The sequence below is a fragment of the Natrix helvetica genome (assembly GCF_964273705.1).
Source record: "Natrix helvetica genome assembly, chromosome: 4".
Taxonomy (NCBI): domain Eukaryota; kingdom Metazoa; phylum Chordata; class Lepidosauria; order Squamata; family Natricidae; genus Natrix; species Natrix helvetica.
In genome coordinates this window covers 164,707,211-164,728,441 of record NC_138550.1, presented here as the reverse complement: position 1 = coordinate 164,728,441, position 21,231 = coordinate 164,707,211, and the positions used below count along the sequence as shown (strand labels likewise).

Below are 21,231 nucleotides of genomic sequence, written 5' to 3'. Positions count from 1 at the left end.
GAGATACTGCTTGGTTCCCAAAATCTCCAGAAAGAGTTACAGTTACAAAATTTTCATGGAAAACGAGATAAGCTAGACAGAATATTTTGAATTTCTCATTCCATCAGAAGCAAGCTGCAAAGATACCTCCTCCTGAATTCACTTGGATCAAATGGGAGGCTCATGAAAACAAACTTTGTTTGTTTGTTTTATTTGCTAATGTTCAAATAAAGAGTCTGTTTCCTTGCACAAGACTAATACAGCAAACTTTAAGAACATTTCAGTCGATGTTGTGATTCCAAGAGACATAATCACAAGTTCCTCCCATCAGTGGTGGGTTGCCAATTTTTTTACTATCGGTTCAGGCGTGCTATCACATGCGTAACACTTCTGCACATGCCCAGAAGAGTCCAAATAGTGGGCGGAGCTGCCCACTGCCGCTACTACCATAGAAGAAGAAAGAATAGAACAATTTGGCACCCATTCCATTGTAATAATTTTTAAAACCTTGGATGAGCTCAAGAAAGAGTTACAGTAGGCTATTTTCCAATTTTACCAAGATAAATTATCTGCATATACTCATATGGCAATGGTTTTGAATATTATTCCTGGAAATAAATCATAAATTAAAGAAAGGAATTGGCTATCCATTTATCGAAGGCAACAGGCTGCCCCTGAATGTGTTTTCCCTCTCAGAGTTACAGAGCGACAATTTGACTTTTGCAAATCCACGGTTGAATTTGAAATAAATTTCGGTAGGAAACACACAAAGCTATCAAATGAGCTGTAGCATAAACTAAGCCAGCCGCATAGTGTGATTCCATCACAAGGCACTAACCTTCTGCCCCTATAACGTTGCCTCTTCTGCACAAAATAGACACAGAGATTCATATATACCTGGAAATAAGGACTGGTGGGTAATCTTCACCTCTCTCAAATGCAAAACATATATTCCTCTATGTCAGGTCCTGGAATGGCTCCCTGGTGTAAAAAGAGTTTCAGAAAATCATTCCAAAAGAAATAAATGTATTGAGCTGTAATTATAAAATGCATGTGTTCCGTTGATTCTTTGTTAAGTATCTCCACACGCTTACTTGATAAAGTCGTTTCATTGTTTAGCATTTATCTTATTAGAAAGGCTGGTTTCTTTTTGACTGCTAAGATAACTATTAGTTTAAGTAGAGTAGAAGGGAGGCAATTATTCATTATTAGATGCACTGAATTTATTTATTTATTTTATTTATTTTTCAAAATTTATAGACCGCCCCCTCTTCTCGAAGGGACTCGGGGCGGTGTACAGGCATCTCATTAAAAACAGGTACAAAAGATAAATACCCTTAAATATATTCCCTTAAAAGCGAATTAAACCTAAATTTAACTGTACAGAATAATAAAAGTTAAAATCAACTAAAACGCAAACCCCTAAAAATTTAACAATACAGACTTGATGGACGAAAATTGTTATTAGGCCAGGGCCACTAAATTGAACAGGTGGGTTTTAAGCTTCTTACAGAATGAGCGGAGGTCGGTGGTAGTTCTGATATCTGGGGGGAGGTCATTCCAGAGGGTCGGGCCCATCACAGAGAAGGCCCTACTCCTGGGCGTCGCCCGCTGGCATTGCCTAGTGGACGGCACCCGGAGGTGTCCCTCCCTGTGAGAGCGAATCGGCCGAAGGGATGTGTGGGGCAGGATACGATCCCGCAAATAGCTAGGTCCTGTGCCATGGAGCGCTTTAAAGATGATAACCAACACCTTGAAACGCACCCGGAAAGCCACAGGTAGCCAGTGCAGCCCGCGCAGCAGAGGTGTTACGTGGGAGTATCTAGTAGCTCCCACAATTGTCCGCGCGGCTGCATTCTGAACCAGCTGCAGCCTTCGGGTGCATCTCAAGGGGAGCCCCATGTAGAGAGCATTGCAGTAGTCCAGTCGGGACGTCACAAGTGCATGGGTGATCTAGAATAGAAGAATAGAATCTAGAATAGAATAGAATAGAATAGAATAGAAGAGAAGAGAAGAGAAGAGAAGAGAAGAGAAGAGAAGAGAAGAGAAGAGAAGAGAATTCTTTATTGGCCAAGGGTGATTGGACATGCAAGGAATTTGTCTTTGGTGCAGATGCTCTCAGTGTACATAAAAAGACAAGATGCATTCATCAAGAATCATAAGGTACAACACTTGATGATAGTCATAGGGTACAAATAAACAATCAGGAAACAATGAATATACATCATAAGGACAACAAAGTTACACTCCTGCAGTCATAAGTGGGAGGAGATGGGTGATAAGAATGATGAGAAAACTAATAGTAATAGTAATGCAGCCTTAGTGAATACTTTGACAGTGGTGAGGGAATTATCTGTTTAGCAGAGTAATGGCGTTTGGGGGAAAAAATGTCCTTGTATCTAGTTATTTTGGTGTGCAATTCTCTATAGCGTCGTTTTGAGGGTAGGATTTGAAACAATTTATGTCCAGGATGAGAGGGGCCTATAAATATTTTCACAGCCGTCTTTTTGACTCGTGCAGTATACAGGTCCTCAATGGCAATAATATTATTAATGATGACTGGCCATCCAAATGCGGTAATTTAATGAAGTCATATCTTAAAACAATTCTGGGGGACTTACAACCAATAAACGGTATAAAATAAATATAAGAAAAGTAAAAACCAGAAAGATTTCAATGGCTGGTAATACATTTCAGGGACTGGTAAAAATATTGCATGAAAACTCTAATGTTTTATATGAGAACGCTTAAACGTTTGGCTTTCTCCCCTGCCATTATTTGAAATCTCAAGGATCTGAAGGATCTTGACATGTGGTGATTTTGAGGTATTTTTAATCAAGTATGTTGGGCCATCAGTTCAACACTCTGCACAAGGAATTAGAGTCAATTGGTCTCCGTTTCTGAATATTTCTTCCTACGTGTCTGTTTTAGGGAAGACTGATTAGATCAGCGGTGTCAAACTCGTGGTGTCATCAGATTGTCATCATGTGACATATCGTGACTTCCCTCCCCCTTTGCTAAACTGGGGGTGGGCATGGCCAGCGCATGATGCATCCAGCCAGTAGGCCGCGAATTTGATACCCCTGGACTAGATAAACCACAGATATATAGATACACACAGAAGTTCATTTAATAGACTAGAATAGAATGACAGAGTTGGAAGGGACCTTGAAGATCTTCTAGTCTAACCCCCTGCCTAGGCAGGAAAGCCTACACCACTTCAGACAAATAGTTATCCAACATCTTCTTTAAAACTTCCAGTGTTGGAGCATTCACAACTTCTGGAGGCAATCTGTTCCGCTGATTAATTGTTCTGACAGTCAGGAAATTTCTCCTTAGTTCTAAGTTGCTTCTCTCCTTGATTAGTTTCCACCCATTGCTTCTTGTTCTGCCCTCAGGTGCCATGGAAAATAGTTTGACTCCCTCTTCTTTGTGGCAGCCTCTGAGATATTGGAAGACTGCTATCATCTCTCCCCTAGTCCTTCTTTTCATTGAACTAGGCATACCCAGTTCCTGCAACTGTTCTTTATATTGTTTTAGCCGCCAGTCCCCTAATCATCTCCATTGCTCTTTTCTGCACTCTTTCTAGAGTCTCAACAGCCTTTTTACATCGTGGTGATCCAAAATCTGTTGGGATCCCATATAAAATATTAAGAATGTTCATGAAAGCTTTTTAGTAGCTCCAAGAGTGAGTTAGCAACCATCCAGCCCTTTTTAGTTTTCATTTCATATGTTTATTTATAATGCTGTCGGGTTTTGTACTGCTTTGCGTATTGTTTTATTGATTGAAAGCTGCCCAAAATAGTTTTAAGATATAAAAATGTGTTGAAAAAAATAAAAAAAATAACCACAATTGTCTAATAAAACTATCCTCTTTGGTAAAATTACTCCACATACATTTCATATGAATAATTGGTCCCTTCCGCATTTTCTTTGGATGGTTATCTTATCTGTCAGAAAGGAACAGCACCGTCTAATCTATTAACGGCTAAACCATGAAACCATTTTACCAAATAAATTTTTCATTGTTTAGCAAAGAATCGAGAGAAGACATACATTTTACAATTACAGCTCAATATATCGATTCCTTTTGGAGTGCTTTTCTGAAATTCTTTCTATGCCAGCGAACCATTCCAGGACCTGATGTAGAGGAATATTTGCTTTGTGTTAGAGAAAGATTACTCTCCAGGACTTATTTCCAGGTACATATAAATCTCTTTGTCTATTACTTATTGATTTATTTAGTTTGTCACTCATGTGCAATATAACAGAAATAGCAATAAACATGAATAACAACACAGGAAATGGGTACAAATAAATGGGGACAACAGGACAAGGATGTTAGGCATGCTGGTGACTTCATAGGAATGAAGTGAGGTCAATAATAGACAGTTTAAGGTTAAAGTTATGGGGGGTTTGGGGATGTAACAACAGAGTCAGGTAGTGCATTCCAAGCATTGACCACTCTGTTGCTGAAGTCGTATTTTCTGTAGTCAAGTTTGGAGCGGTTGATCTTGAGTTTGTATCTATTGTGTGCTCATGTATTATTGCGATTGAAGCTGAAGTAGACATTGACAGGTAGGACATTGTAGCAGATAATTCTGTGTACTATACTTAGGTCAGAGAGTAGGCGGTGTAGTTTTAGGTTATCACGGTCCAAAATTTCAAGCCTAGTGGTATAAGGTATTCTATTGAGAGCAGAGGAATGGAGTACTCTTTTCGTGAAATATCTCTGAACTTGCTCAATTTTATTAACGTCCATTATACAGTGAGGATTCCAGGCAGGTGAGCTGTATTCGAGAATTGGTCTGGCAAAGGTTTTGTATGCCCTGGTTTGCAATACAATGTTATCAGAGAAGAAGCTTATGGTGGTTGAAGCTGAAGTAATCATTAACAAGTAGGACATTGTAGCAGATAATTCTGTGTACTACACTTGGGTCAGAGAGTAGGCAGTGTAGTTTTAGGTTGCCCAAGCCCAAAATTTCAAGCCTGATGACACTTGAAGGACTGGCTATGTTACAGGGCCAAAACATTACTGCTTTGTGGCAAAACCACACTTTGTGAATGTTTTAGTTGAGGTAGAGTTTTGTAGAGCTCATACTATAGCTTTGTGTATATGCTGCCTCAAAATAGCTTCAAATCAAACCATGAATTTGGACCAATCACATATTGCTCTGTCAAAGGTAGCTCTGAGAGGAACAATACATTCAGGGGCAGCTTATTGTCTTGGAAAAAATGAATTATCAATTCCTGTCTTTAGTTTATTGTTTGTTCCTATGAATAACATTCAAAGCGAGTTCCGGTTCCGGCGGCAGCGGCGACGGGCAGCTCTTTGCCCGCTCCGGCTCTCCGGTGGGCTTCCCCACTCCTTGGGGGGCACAGGACACCCCTCAGAGGGGTCCTGCCGGAGGGGCGGCATCGCGGGGAGCTCCTGCATCGGCGGCGGCCGGCGGGAGGTCTCTCGCGCGCCCAAGGCACCGGGGAGCTAGATCGGAGGGCGCCTCGCGTTTCTGCGCTTCGCGCCTCGCTAAAGCCGTCGGGAGAATGAAGCAAGTGAAGGAAGCAGCTGCGGTGCGGTGAGGCTGCTTCTCTCTTCATGCCCTATTTTGCACAAAGAACTAGTTAGCTTTCTTTAAATAACTTTCGGAGTATTCTGGAGGCGCGGCTGGAGGGAGGGGGGTTTCCCCCCCCCTTGGATAAGCGGCGAGGAATAATCTTGCTCTCAGCCCCCGGGGAAGGAGGAGGGGGGAGAGCCAACGAATGAAGCCTCACCCAGGTTGGATGATTTTCTTTGCAATTTAATTTCACTATTTACTGAGATTTGAGGACCTTTGGAACTTTTTAAAACTTTGATATGCCTCTGTGCCCAAAACTGGCAGGGCAAGATGGCACACTTCCGTTGTCTTTATGAACTGTGAAACCTGACTCCACCTTTAAAATTCAGGCTTCCGGTCTTGGTCTCCGTGTCTCCCAGAGGAATCTCTTGTGGATTGGTCTTTTTGAACTTTCTAGGGGAAACCTTTCATCTATTGCCAGACTTATTAGAGAGATTCTCTTCTGCCTGGTTCTTCTGCTCCCGGACCTCACTTGGCTACCCTTCTTTTCTAACTGTTTATCTTATATATGGACTGAACTTCTAATGTTATAAAGGATGGCATCCAAAAGACCACCTCCTGGGAAATCTGGCTTTGCCACATCTGCTCCAACATCTGTAACATCCAGTCCAGCCACACAGTCCAAGATAACAGAACTGATGCAACCTAAGACTATAGAGATGGACTTTCAACAAATGCTTCAACAAATTTTACAGGGCCAGGAGGAAATCAAGAAACAGCTAAGGGAAATGAAAGATGAAATTAAAGAAAATCAAGCCCAAATTTATAAGAACTCACAGAGACTGGATCTTGTGGAAGGGGGGGTGGAGGAGGTGAGGGGGGGGGTGGAAGCTGTGCAGAAAGGGAACAAAGATCTTGACATCCAACAGATGAAATTAGAATTTGAGAGAATGTCCTATTATCTTAGATTTCAAAATGTTATAGAAGAAGATGGGGAAAATATAAGGGACATCATGACAAACATTCTGGCTGACTACACACACAAAGAAAAACAACAGATGGGGTGGGATATAGATCTGGTTTATAGAGTGAATTCAGCTTACGCTAGAACACACAATGTACCCAGGGAGGTTCATATTAAATTTCTTAGAAAAAGCACAAGAGATGAAATTCTGGGTGTACAAAGGGGGCAAGCATTGATATATCATGATATGGAGATAACCATTCTGAAGCAGATCCCTAAGAAGATTAGAGAAAAAAGAAAAAATTATTCGCAATTAGCGAATAAATTATACCAGAAAGGGGTGTGGTTTAGATGGTTGATGCCTGAAGGTATGCTGATATTCTGGGAGGAGACAAGAATTAGAATTAATTCACCCATAGAGGCGCAGGCCTTTATGGAAAAAAATAAAACATTCCTAGAGAAACCACCAGATACCACAACGGACACGCAGGACACGGGAGGGGCCAGAGCTCTGCCAGTGGAGGGAGATGGGGCAATAGCAAGAAGACTCAGATCACAAAAATAAACAAGAAAATCATATTATTATAAACTGACCGAAAGTGAAAATGGAATTATATTTGGATTTTATACTGTAATGTTTAATTTGATTGAATTTAATAATAGAACTAATATGCTGACTGTAATCAATTATATACTAATGCATTATATTAAATGTATACTATGGGTATGGAGGGAGGGGGGCCTCACACACTTTGCAACTGCCAAAATTTGTATACCTGTCCATTTACCCTTTTCCCTATAAATCTTGAAAAACCAATAAAATTTTATTATAAAAAAAAAAAAAAAAAAAAAAAAAACATTCAAAGCCATTGTCGTATGAATCATTTATTTAAGATCATTTATTTAGGTAAAATTGGAAAATAGCCTATGGTAGCCCTTTCTTGAACTCATCTGAGGTTTAAAAAGTATTATAATGGATTGGTGACCAAGTTACTCTATTCTTTCTTTTTCTATGGCCAAGGCTCTCTCTTCTAAAGATTAGGTCTTAAAGGACTTTTTAAAGAAGAAACTTCTTAACAGACTAAATGAATTCCTGTGCTTATCTTGAACTGGTTTAAATCTTAGAATAGATCCATTGAAATCAGTGGGGAAGCCTATATACATGGGATGGATTTGTGATTACCGTATGTCTCCTGGAATCACAACCTCTACTGAAATGCTGTTAAAGTTTGCTGTATTAGTCTTGTGCAAGGAAGCAAATTCTTTATTTGAATATTAGCAAAATAATAATAATAATAATGCAAAGTTGGTTTTCATGAGCCTCCCATTTGATCCAAGTGGATTCAGGCAGAGTTATGTATCTTTATAGCTTGCTTCTGATGGAATGAGAAATTCAAGATATTATGTCTACCTTATCTCTTTTCCCATGAAAATTCTGTAGCCATAACTCTACCTTGAGATTACCTAAGGTTTTAAAAATTATTATAATAGACTGGGTGCCAAATACAATACAATACAATAGTAGAGTTGGAAGGGACCTTGGAGGTCTTCTAGTCCAACCCCCTGCCTAGGCAGGAAACCCTATACTGTTTCAGACAGATGGCTATCCAACATCTTCTTAAAGACTTCCAGCGTTGTGGCATTCACAACTTCTGGAGGCAAGCTGAAAATTCTTCTATTCTTTCTTTTTCTATGGCCTGGGCTCACTCTTCTAAAGATTAGGTCTTAAAAGGTCTTTTAAAGAAGAATACTGTTAACATAGTAAAGGTACTCCTGTATTTACCTTGAAATGAACCACAACTTAGGAGTTCAGTTGTAAATCAGTGGGGAATCCTACATACAGGAGAGTGATTTGTGATTATGTCCCTGTAATCTCAATATTTAAAAAAAGTAAAGGTTCCCTTCGCACATATGTGCTAGTTGTTCCTAACTCTAGGGGGCGGTGCTCATCTCCATTTCAAAGTCAAAGAACCAGCGCGGTGCAAAGACTTCTCCGTGATCATGTGGCCGGCATGACTAAATACCGAAGGTGCACAAAGCGCTGTTACCTTCCCACCAAAGGTGGTTCCTATTTTTCTACTTGCATTTTTATGTGCTTTCAAACTGGTAGGTTGGCAGAAGTTGGGACAAGTAATGGGAGCTCACTCCGTTATGTGGTGCTAGGCATTCGAACCACCAAACTGCCCACCTTTCTGATTGACAAGCTCAGCGTCTTAGCCACTGAGCCACTCCTAATCTCAATATCTACTCTAATGTTATTAAAGTATGTTTTGTTAGATTTGTGCAAGGAAATAATAGACTACTTGAATATTAGCAAATAAATTGAAAAGTATATTATTTTTCCTTTTCTTTTCTTTTTTTCTTCGTTTCATGAGCCTCTTTGGACACTAATGGATTTAGTCGCAGGTTTTTTAATAGCTTTTTTGTGATGGGATGAGAGTTTCAAAACATTATCTCAACCATGCCTCATTTTCCATCAAAACTCAGTAATATTGTTTATCACTAAATTTTAGGAACACAGCTTGATCTGAAGCTGTCCCAGATTATCAGAAAGTCTTTCAGATAGAATTTGGGATCTCTCTTGTATTCAGAAAAAAAATATGAGAAATGGAACTCATCCAGTTTCACATATTTTAAGCTTCATTAATGTTGTACAAGAGTCTATGGATTGCAAATAAAGAGGATAAATGTGCATTTATTTTCTAAAATGTGTGTGACTTTCAGATCTCTAGCTGGCTCCTGCTAGATATGAAATTTTTATTTGTTCTGTCTATATATTTAATTTAGTAGACATTATTTATTGGCTGCTTATTGGCTTTCTTTTATGAATTCTGTATTGCCACAAGGAAAACCTCAGAGCTTTGTCTTAAGAAGAAGAAAAAACTTCCTTCTTTGTCTGAAAAAAAAATTTGAACATAATTTAGTATAATTTAGGATTTATTGTTTGCCTCTATCTGTAGGTGTTTGTGTACAAAAGGAGAAAAAGTCAAACACAGAAGGAAAGAAGATTGAGCTGAGCAGAATGGCAGAGTTTGACCCTACCTTATTGTTTGCTTCAGGGTTCAACAATGAAACCTATGACAATCCAAATGGGACTGACTTTGAAAATGGACAAATTCCAGATATTCCAATTTCTACTGAGATGACCATCTCTATTGTCATTTTTATTCTCTGCTTTCTGGGACTTTTAGGGAATGGAAAAGTCATCTGGATCCTTGGTTTCCACATGAAAAGGAATTCTTTCTCCATCTATGTCTTGAATTTGGCCGTGGCAGATTCTGGAGTCCTCATGATGGAGGTTTTGACTCAAATATTCCAAATTCACAATCCATTTAATTTCAGAGCATTCTATTTTTTCAATCTTCTTTATTTTGTGTTGTACAATACTAGTCAACTTTTACTCATAAGCATCAGTGTGGACCGTTGTGTATCTGTGCTTTTCCCAATTTGGCACCAATGCCATCGGCCACCCAAATTGTCCCTCATTGTGTGTGTTATCACTTGGGTTCTGCCCTCTGTGTACTTTGTATTGGAAATGGTAGTTATAGTGCCAGAGCCTTTTCTATTGTTTCAGTTGATTTTCAACGGTCTGGTGTCTTACCCAACGATGGTCATATCCTCTCTGATCCTGCTTGTCAAATTTTTCTTTAAACAACGCCAGCAAAAGCGGAAAAAAGTGTTGACGGTAACCTTGCTTGCGCTCATGTGCTTCGTTGTATTTCGTTTGCCTCTGAGCATTTTTTCCATTATTACTTACAGTATAGTAAAAAATAATGATTTAACATTGTTCTTCGATGATGAACTGTATTCTTCGGAAGGGAACTCGCCAATAGAAAAGAAAATTGTGGTTGATTTTTTTTTAGAGTTGATATATTTTTTTCACCCCTGGTCTCAACATATATTAATTCTTGCATGGCTGTCTGACATCTGTATTGTAGTAAACAGCAGCATCAACCCAATCCTTTATTTCCTGGCTGGGAGAAATAAAGGGGAACGATCCAGAGTATCAATGAAACTTGCGCTCCATAGGGTTTTCATAAATGAGGGAGACACCAAGGAAGATGAGATACAGCCTGATGAAACCCAGTTATAATCATTTTCTAAAAAGATTGATCTTCCTTGTTTAATTGGAACCTCAGTTAAGATGTTCCTATCTTCTCGGCTAAGAAAATAGATTTTTTTAAAATTGTTTCTACATTGTGGTTTATTAAGTACAGCTGTGAACAATGATTTCCCACCAAATTTTTCCCGATATGTTACATCAGGGAGATAAAAATAAGATTCTAAAAAAGAAGTCCAGAGAAACTACCCTGTTTTCCCGAAAATAAGACCTGCCTGGATAATAAGTCCAATCAGACTTTTGAGTGCATGCACTAAAATAAGCCATCCCCCGACAGCCATGAGGTGACCACACTCACTGCCTCCTGCACCTCAAAAATAATAAGTCCTCCCTGAAAATAAGGCCAAGCACTTATTTCAGGAGTCAAAAGAAAATAAGACCCCGTCTTATTTTGGGGTAAACACGGTAACAGTCAAGAAGCTCTCCCTATCTTTTTGTAATAAGATTTCTTTTTTTATTTTATAGCTTATAAAACTTCCAACTTCAATAGAACAGTGTGTTGTCTATTGCATTTTAGGAAGCAATAGTCAAAATGTTTACAACAATATTAATTGCATTAATATCAATTATCAATTATACTATTAATAACAGTAATAATCATACTATTTGTTTAACCCATTTTACACTTCTTTTTTGTATCACTGATCCTTTCATAAATTTTCCTGTTTCTAACTCCTGTTTTTGTCAGCTAGCCATTGATAAAATAAGTCCCAAGTCAAAAAATATTCAGGTTCTTTCTTTTCCTTAATTGTAAGTGTTAGCTTGTCCATTTCTGTGCATTCCAATGTTTTTCTAATCACATCTTCCTCCGTTGGGATCTCTTCCATTTTCCATTGTTGTGAAAATACTATTCTCGCTGCCATTAATAAGTGTAAAATCAGATATACATTCTCTTTGTTATACTTGTCTGGTAAAATGTCCAACAAAAATATCTCTGGTTTCAAGTCTATATGTTGTTTCAGCATTTTCTTCCAGCCATGTACATATTTTTATCCAATATTTTTTCGCTTTTTGACATGTCCACCACATATGATAGTATGAAACAGGTATCTGGTGACATTTCCAACATTTTGCAGAATTATCCTTAAACATCTTTACTAACCCATCTGTAGGGGCAGGGTGGCTCAATGGCTAAGACGCTGAGCTTGTCGATCAGAAAGGTTGGCAGTTTGGTGGTTCGAATCCCTAGTGCCATGTAACGGAGTAAGCTTCCGTTACTTGTCCCAGCTTCTGCCAAACTAGCAGTTCGGAAGCAAGTAAAAATGCAAGTAGAAAAATAGGAACTACCTTTGGTGGGAAGGTAACAGTGTTCTGTGTGCCTTTGGCATTTAGTCATGCTGGCCACATGACCACGGAGACGTCTTCGGACACCACTTTATTTGTATTGTAGAGTCAATTTCACATTAAGATGAAAATCACTGGTTAGATGTCTAAGGAGAATCAGCGAAAACCAACTGTAAAATATTTGTTCTAGCTTACTATAAGTCTAGCTGAAAAATATTGTTATAACATCATGCTCATATCTGATACACCTATTTTTCACCTAATTTTACTTTCAAACACTCAAATGATCATGCTTAGTGTCTAATTCGGTTTTGTTCAACCTGGATCACATTAAAATAGATGGACTTCAAATCCCTGAATTCCCCAGCTGGCTGTTGAGGAATTCTAGCATTTGAAGCCCAACCATCTTAAAGTAGCCACGTTTGAGAAACACTGATCTAATTGTTCAATTGCTTTTCTTCAGAAATTATTAGTGGCAGGAGCTCTCTGGTTTTGCAGAGTTATATTAACCAATTTACATTAGTCCTGAATTATATGGGACTCCCCTTGAGATGCGCCTGTAGGCTGCAGCTGGTCCAGAATGCGGCCGCGCGGGCAATCATGGGAAGTACCAGATACTCCCATATAACACCTCTCCTGCGCGAGCTGCACTGGCTACCTGTGGCCTTTCAGGTGCGTTTCAAGGTGTTGATTATCACCTTTAAAGTGCTCCACGGCACAGGACCTAGCTATCTGCGGGATCGCATCCTACCCCACACATCCCTGCGACCAATTCGCTCTCACAGAGAGGGACTCCTCCAGGTGCCGTCCACTAAGCAATGCCAGCGGGCAGCGCCCAGGAGTAGGGCCTTCTCTGTGATGGGCCCGACCCTCTGGAATGACTTCCCCCCTGACATCAGAACTACCACCGATCTCCGCTCCTTCCGCAAGAAACTCAAGACCCACCTGTTCCAATTAGCTGGCCTGGCCCAATCGTAGCTTTAATCTTCAATCCTCCTGGCCGGTATTTTAAATTTTTAGGGGTTGACTTTTTAAGCTGTTTTAATTTTTATTATTATTGTACAGTCTCTTTATTTAATCTGTTTTTAAGGGGGTATTTAATATATTTCTATTGTATATACGGTTTTTTAGCTTTTGTCTGTACACCGCCCCGAGTCCCTTCGGGGAGAGTGGGTGGTCTATAAATTTAATAAATGAATGAATGAATGAAATATGGTAAAGATCTGTATCATCCTAATAAGAGAGTGCTGGATGATCAATTCTCTCCAAAGACATTGCTATTTTCCCTTTGCAAAATATGTCACTTTTGTCCAATAACAGAGTGGCCTTTGGCAGTGGAATTTACTTCTTTGATTGAATCTTCAGGAACACAAACTGTGGTTTTGAGAATGCCAAGTGGCATCCTATTGTCCCTGTTTAGCTGATTCCAAAATCTGTTTTGCTAAAGATTTTAATTTAAGCTGGGAAACCAAAAGAACTTGCAATGTTTGTTCTTTCAAAAAGCAGCTTGAGGGTCCTCCTGCATTATTTGAGCCAAGTGAAATTCTTTTTTTATTTATTTTTTAAAAAACTTTATTAGATATATTTCAACATTAAAAAGCAACATATAGTTCCAATCTTTACAGCATTTCCGTCGCTCACATTAACATAGTTACTAACTATATACTGTCTATCATATATACAGTGAAATTATATAAATATCTACAGACATATACATTTCTCTTTCTTTTCAATATATATCTTATATATTCTTTATGTATTAGCTTTACGTCTATCTTCCAACCAAATGTACCATATATTCCAGATTTTATAGAATTCTGAGCCAAGTGACATTCTTATTTGGTACCAGTTATTTATAACTTTCTACTTAGACATGAAATCCTTTGTCACAGAAGCGCATTGTAATTAACCATATCAAAATATCTATGTAACAAAATAAAGTGTTCTAATTATATTTTTGTTGACTAATCCATTTCAGATGGCCTTTGATGTCTCAGTTACAACTTGGGTTACAGACTGATACATCTATTCTTGGTTGTTATCCCTTCATGTGTGTTTTAGCTTTCCCGTTTATGTGAAATGCTTTGGAAATGTATGCTTCTCCCATAGTTGTGCATGTCATTTCCTCCAGGTTGTACAAATCAATTTACAAATCAAATAAAGTTATCTGATCCATATATTCATCCTCCTTCTGTCGTTTAAGTCAGTCAGGTTTTTTTTTTAATTTCATGTATGGCGATGTTACATTCGTTAGGAGACTACAACCTTCAGTTTCCAAAGGAAAACCAAGATATAAACCTAAGAAAATAAATAACATGCAAGATGTACCAATGGATACTACGTCCTATCAAAATTCAGGGTAAGAAGTTGTGGGTGCTCCATCACTGGAGGCTTTCAAAAAGAAACTGGACATCCACTTGTCTGGAATACTACAAAGTCTCCTGTTTGAACAGGTGGTTGGACTAGAAGACCTCCAAGGTCCCTTCCAACTCTGTTATTCTGTTATTTTCTTATTCTTATATATGTTATGCAAAGACTGCCTCGTTCAACCTTTACAGAAGGTAAATCCCAGAAATGTCATTTTAAAAAGTTTAATTCATACTTGCAATTTTCTGTCTTGGAGAGATACTTTTCTGTTGGGATAAAACTTATCACCTTCTTGACTTTGTGTCTTTCAGCCATCTTCTGGCTACATATAGAACAATGAGGTCATTTGGGACTTTGAGACTCCACAGCTCGTCCTCAGAATTCTGGCCATTGCAATGTCATGTGATTGTGATTTCCGATGCTCTTTGCCAGCTTCCAACAAGCAAAGTTAATGGATACGTAGGGTGGAAGTCAGTAGTCATGGCCACATTTGAAAAATGAGAATAATTATGAACACCCTAGAATATTATGAAGCACATTCAGGGAAACAAGTTGCATTGGTTTTTTGGGATGTCCAAAAAGCCTTTGACAACTTAAATTGGCAATTCATTATAACACAATAAAAAACCATGCAATTTGGAGAGAAATTTGTGAAAATGATAGAAACAATTTATTCGATTCAAACGGTGAACTTGCTAATAAATGGAGATGCTACAGAGAAGTTTAAATTTTGAAAGGAGTAAGACAAGGATGCCCCCTATCACCGTTATTATTTATTTTAACATTAGAGGTACTACTAATCTAATAGTTTTCTAATCCTCACTTGATAACCTTTGGGGATTGATTTAACACAGTGAATATATGTATTGCTATCATTAAGCAACATGGTGAGTGAAGTTGTGTTTTATTTAGTTCTGAGAATTTTACTTGAATTGCCAATGTAATTTGAGGAATACATATGCACCATACTACAATAGGGAGTTCATTTGATGAAATACATAGGGTTATGCACAGAGGTTTTCAAAATTTGTGAACCATTTTGAATGTTCAATATTTCTGAATAAATGTAACCTGAAACATGACTTTTTGGCTATCCAAGGCCTAAAACTAGAGAAAGAAAACCCAATTAAACAATTGAGTTAAACTTCTTCATTTGCCTGCCAAGGGAAATGATCTGAAGCTATGTGCTCATCCATTTCAAAGCTGAAGAGCCAGGGCTGTCCGAAGACGTCTCCGTGGTCATGTGGCTGGCATGACTAAATGCCGAAGGTGCATGGAACACTGTTACCTTCCCACTAAAGGTGGTCCCTATTTTTCTACTTGCATTTTTGCGTGCTTTCAAACTGCTAGGTTGGCAGAAAGTGGGACAAATAACGGGAACTCACTCCATTACACAATGTTAGGGATTCAAAACGCCGACCTACCGACCTTTCTGATCAACAAGCTCAGAATTTTAGCCACTGAGTCACTGCGTCCCTTGAGCCACACATCCCTATCCCCTAAATTTGCTTTCAGATAAATCCTGATGAGTTTTACAAATGAGAAGGAAGGTCTACTAAGGTCCCATTATTCCAGAACATTGCCAGGTAATGTATGGTACCAGCTAGAAATATGAACTTGAAATGTCTATAAAAGAATGGCAAGAAGGGAGGCTTACAATGATAGAAGCTATTTATCTTTAAAAAATAGTTTGAAAAAGCCAACAAATGAAAATTATCTATAATAATCTTTTATTGTTAAATATAAGTGAATATTACATCTGAAATTTGTGAGAATCCTATAATTGTCACATTTTATTTCCAGAAATGCATTCTGTACATCTTTTTTTCTCCTTGTCTTTTCTTTCATTATACATATATACATGTATACATTTACATGTTTTGGCATTTTTAGTAAAGCCATGTATTCTACCAAGTTCATTCGTGAATTCATATATTCTACCAAGTTCATTCATGGATTCATATATTCTACCAAATTCATTGATGAATTCATATATTCTACCAAGTTCATTCGTGAATTCATATATTTTACCAAGTTCATTCATGAATTCATATATTCTACCAAATTCATTGATGAATTCATATATTCTACCAAGTTCATTCATGAATTCATATATTTTACCAAGTTCATTGATGAATTCATATATTCTACCAAATTCATTGATGAATTCATATATTCTACCAAGTTAATTTGTGAATTCATATATTCTACCAAGTTCATTCATGAATTCATATATTCTACCAAATTCATTGATGAATTCATATATTCTACCAAGTTCATTCGTGAATTCATATATTCTACCAAATTCATTGATGAATTCATATATTCTACCAAGTTCATTCGTGAATTCATATATTTTACCAAGTTCATTCATGAATTCATATATTCTACCAAATTCATTCATGAATTCATATATTCTACCAAGTTCATTCATGAATTCATATATTCTACCAAGTTCATTCGTGAATTCATATATTCTATCAAGTTCATTAGGGATGAAATCTTGAAAAACACATAACAAATAAAAATAAAATACAATGGTAAATGTTACACATTTTGAAAAATTCATGCAGTAAGTATTTTCTGATATTTGTTAGGAAAGAATAAAGGAATTATATAAGTAAAACATTTAGGGTACTATACAAACATATTCACTTTGAGAATTATACACAGATAAATATTTCCTGTTTATATGTTTTTGTGTTCAGCTTCTTCAGTAAATCACAATAATTTTCTTACTGAACCCACAAATTACTTATGGATTTTAAAATGATTATTCAATGACACTTCACAATATGGTTTCCTCCGTAGTTTGCTGCTCTTGTGAGCTGTCCTGCTCATCCTTGAAAACTCTTTGCAGAGCCACCTTAAAGGATGCTCTGGGCTGATCCTTTCCCCTCTTCTTCCTCCCCACTAAGAAATAAAGAAGAGGGTTGATGCTGCTGTTGAGAGCAGCACATCCTAACCCGACGGTCATGAGGAAGGGATTAGAGGAACCAAAATATTCAATGACATAAAAGACATTCATTGGGAGAGAGAGAAAAAGGAAGAAGAGGAGAGCCAGCAAGATAGTGGTGAGAAGTTTCCTTTGATTGCGTTGTATTTTAGACCTCATATGAATCAAGAGAGTTACAGTAGATACAACCATGAGAGGCGTACAAAGTAAAGCATTCACAATCAGCTGGTAAAGCACAACTGAACTTCCAGAACTCTTGGTGTAATACAGAATGAAGTGCACGGCAGAGAGCAGGAAGGAGAGGATCCAGATGAGGCCACAAACAAGAGTGGGCAAATATGATGGACGATGGCAGCGATGCCAGAGCGGGAAAAGGACAGCCACACACCTGTCCAGGCTGATGGCCGTCAGCAGAAACTGGCTGGCAGAATAAGTGAAGGAAAAGAGCTCGAAAAATAAGAAGAAAATTTTTTGGACAATGTCACTTATTTTACCCAGAGTTAACACTGTCACAAATATTTCTGCCGCAATGAGGGATGTGAGGACTCCAAAATCAGCGACGGAGAGATTCAAGATGAAAGTGGTGAAAGGATTCCTCTTAATGGAAAATGACAGGAGATAAATTGTCCTTCCATTTCCCAGCAGGCCCAAAATACAAATCAAGCCAAAAAATGCACAGAGAAGGTTTTGTGTTAAATTATTGAACAGTTCGTCATACCGTGAAGAAAAGATTCCTGATATTTTAGACACATTTAAAACAATTTCTATATCATCGAAAGAAAGGTTGTCATGTATAGGTTCAATCCCAGCAATAGAAATCCTGATAATAAAAAGAAATCAAAAGACAATCAGTCATTACTGCAGAAATATATACTTGGGCATGCACAAACTCTCTCTCTCTCATATATACATACATACATACATACATACATACATACATACATACATACATACATACATACATATATATATATATATATATATATATATATATATATATTTGTGTTGTATTTGTACTGATAAATAAATAAGGTATTTATTATAAATTAGGCATACCAGGGGTTGTAACACAAATACATACCTATTTCCCTGGCTCAACTGATAAGGAGAGACCGTGGGAGACCGTGGTCGTTGGACACGCCCGGTCATTTGTACCAACCCCCGCACCCTATGTGGCCAGGATCTACAGAGCCAGGGCCTGAGGCTGATGTTGTGCAACGCGAGGTCCATTGTCAATAAGGCCCCCCTCATAAATGATTTGATCTCGGAGGGGGTGCCAGACCTTGCAGGGATAACGGAGACCTGGTTGGGCCACGAGGGGGGTCTACCCCTCATGGAAATGTGCCCACCGGGATACCGTGCATTCCATCAGCCACGGCCCCTGGGTAGGGGTGGCGGGATAGCGGTGATTATAAGGGAGGGTCTGGAGCCGAGAGAGTTCACTGTGCCACAGATATCCGGGTGTGAGTCTCTATGTGTGAAGTGGGGCCCAGGGAGACAGTTGGGCTTGCTGATTGTATACTTGGCTCCTCGCTATGCATCAGCTGCCAGAGCTCCTCGAGATGATCGCAGAGATGGCGGTTGAGACCCCCAAGCTATTGGTTATGGGGGATTTCAACCTGCCGCCGATAGGCGAATCATCCGAGGCAGCTCGGGAGTTCATGGCTTCCATGACAGCCATGGACCTGACCCAAATAATTCAGGGCCCCACACACGAGGGAGGCCACACGCTCATTTTTGTATCTGGCCAATGGAAGAGTGATCTGGGAATAGGGGATTTAGTTATTACACCCCTGTCATGGTCAGATCACTCACTTTTCTGGCTTGACTTCCCAGGCGCTACCCCCCATCGCGGGGAGGCGGAACCAGAATGTCCTAGATGGTTCCGCCCCAGGCGCCTGATGGAACCTGATAGGTTCCAGATGGAGCTTGGGCCACTTCCTGTAGCCCTGACCCGCTCCCAGACAGAGGACCTGGTGGCCGCATGGAATAGTGCGGCTGCTGGGGTCTTGGACCGGGTTGCGCCTTTGCGGCCTCTCCTGTGGCAGCGAGCCACCCTGGCTCCTTGTTTCAACGAGGAGCTAAGGGTGATGAAGCGCCACAAGAGACGCCTAGAGAGCAGATGGAGATCTTCACGCTCCGAATCTGACCGAACACAGGTAAGAGCCTATTTACAGACCTACCTTGTGGCATTAAGAGTGGCCAAGCGTCAATACTGTGCCGCTCTTATTGCGTCCGCAGATAACCGCCCTGCCGCCCTGTTTCGGGTGACCCGCTCCCACCTTTTGCAAAGGCCGCGGGAAGCCCCCTTGCAGGGTAGAGCAGAGGAATTTGGGGAATATCTGCAGGACAAAATCGCTCAAATCCGTAGCGAGTGGGTCTCCTCCAGTGGTCCAGAGGGGACGTCGGAGGCGAGTCTTGAGGGACCATTCTGGGAGGAGTTTGACTCTGTTGCTGCCGATGATATGGACAGGTCGCGTAGGCGACTGCGAGCCACTACATGTTTACTGGACCCGTGTCCCTCCTGGCTTATACTGGCATCCTGGGAGGTTACACGAGGCTGACTCCAGGAGTTAGTCAACACTTCTTTGAGAGAGGGGTCCTTGCCGGCCGCCTTGAAAGAGGCGGTGGTGAGGCCCCTACTCAAGAACCTTCCCTGGATCCAGCTATGTTAACGAACTATCGTCCTGTCTCCAACCTTTGCTTTTTGGCAAAGGTTGTAGAGAGTGTGGTGGCACAACAGTTCCCACGCCACTTGGAGGAAATTGATTATCTAGACCCGTGCCAGTCCGGTTTCCGGCCCAGTCACAGCACGGAGACGGCCTTGGTCACGTTGGTGGATGATCTGTGGAGGGCCAGGGATGGGGGTTGCTCCTCCATCCTGGTCCTATTAGATCTCTCAGCTGCTTTCGATACCATCGACCATGGTATCCTACTGCGTCGTCTGGAGGGGTTGGGGGTGAGGGGCACTGTTTTGCGGTGGTTCTCCTCCTACCTCTCCGGCTGGATGCAATGCGTGCTGGCAGGGGAGCAGAGGTCGACCCCGAGGCCACTCACTTGTGGGGTGCCACAGGGGTCGGTCCTCTCGCCTCTCCTGTTCAACACGTATATGAAGCCGCTGGGTGAGATCATTCGTGGTTTTGGGGTTGAGTACCATCTGTACGCTGATGATACTCAGCTGTACATCTCCACCCCGAACCACCCCAACGATGCCATCGAAGTGATGTCACGGTGCCTGGAGGCCGTACGGGTCTGCATGGGAAGTAACAGACTCAGGCACAATCCCTCCAAGACGGAGTGGCTGTGGTTACCGGCACCCCGGTTCAACCAGTGGGTTCCATCACTGGCCATCGGGGGCGAACAACTGGCCCCCGTGGAATGGGCGCGCAATTTGGGCATCCTCCTGGATGCCCGGCTGTTGATGGATGACCATGTGACAGCCGTGGCAAAGGGGGCATTCCACCAGGTTCGCCTGGTGTGCCAATTGCGTCCCCTATTGGACCGGGACGCCCTTCGCACAGTCACCCATGCGCTTGTGACGTCCCGTCTGGACTATTGCAATGCTCTCTACATGGGGCTCCCCTTGAGATGCACCCAAAGGCTGCAGCTGGTCCAGAATGCGGCCGCGCGGGCAATCATGGGAAGTACCAGGTACTCCCATATAACACCTCTCCTGCGCGGGCTGCACTGGCTACCTGTGGCTTTTCGGGTGCATTTCAAGGTGTTGACTATCATCTTTAAAGCGCTCCATGGCACAGGACCTAGCTATCTGCGGGATCGCATCCTACCCCACACATCCCTGCGACCAATTTGCTCTCACAGAGAGGGACTCCTCCGGGTGCCGTCCACTAGGAAATGCCAGCGGGCGGCACCCAGGAGTAGGGCCTTCTCTGTGATGGACCCGACCCTCTGGAATGACCTCCCCCCCTACATCAGAACAACTACTGATCTGCGCTCCTTCCGCAAGAAACTTAAGACCCACCTGTTCCAATTAGCTGGCCTGGCC

General features: G+C 40.5%; 2 protein-coding genes across 2 annotated transcripts; one reads left to right on the top strand and one right to left on the bottom strand.

Annotated features, from left to right (window-relative positions):
• Positions 1-9,520: 9,520 nt before the first annotated feature.
• On the top strand, positions 9,521-10,591 carry LOC309391940 (mas-related G-protein coupled receptor member H-like; the record flags this gene model as incomplete). Its single annotated transcript, XM_081952807.1, has 1 exon — positions 9,521-10,591. One exon carries the CDS (start codon positions 9,521-9,523, stop codon positions 10,589-10,591), a length of 1,071 nt encoding a protein of 356 aa, XP_081808933.1.
• Positions 10,592-16,624: 6,033 nt separating this feature from the next.
• Positions 16,625-19,075, bottom strand: LOC309392217 (proto-oncogene Mas-like; the record flags this gene model as incomplete). Its single annotated transcript, XM_081953237.1, has 2 exons — positions 16,625-18,045; positions 19,041-19,075. 2 exons carry the CDS (start codon positions 19,073-19,075, stop codon positions 17,058-17,060), a joined length of 1,023 nt encoding a protein of 340 aa, XP_081809363.1. The 3' UTR covers positions 16,625-17,057.
• Between the last annotated feature and the right edge of the window lie 2,156 nt (positions 19,076-21,231).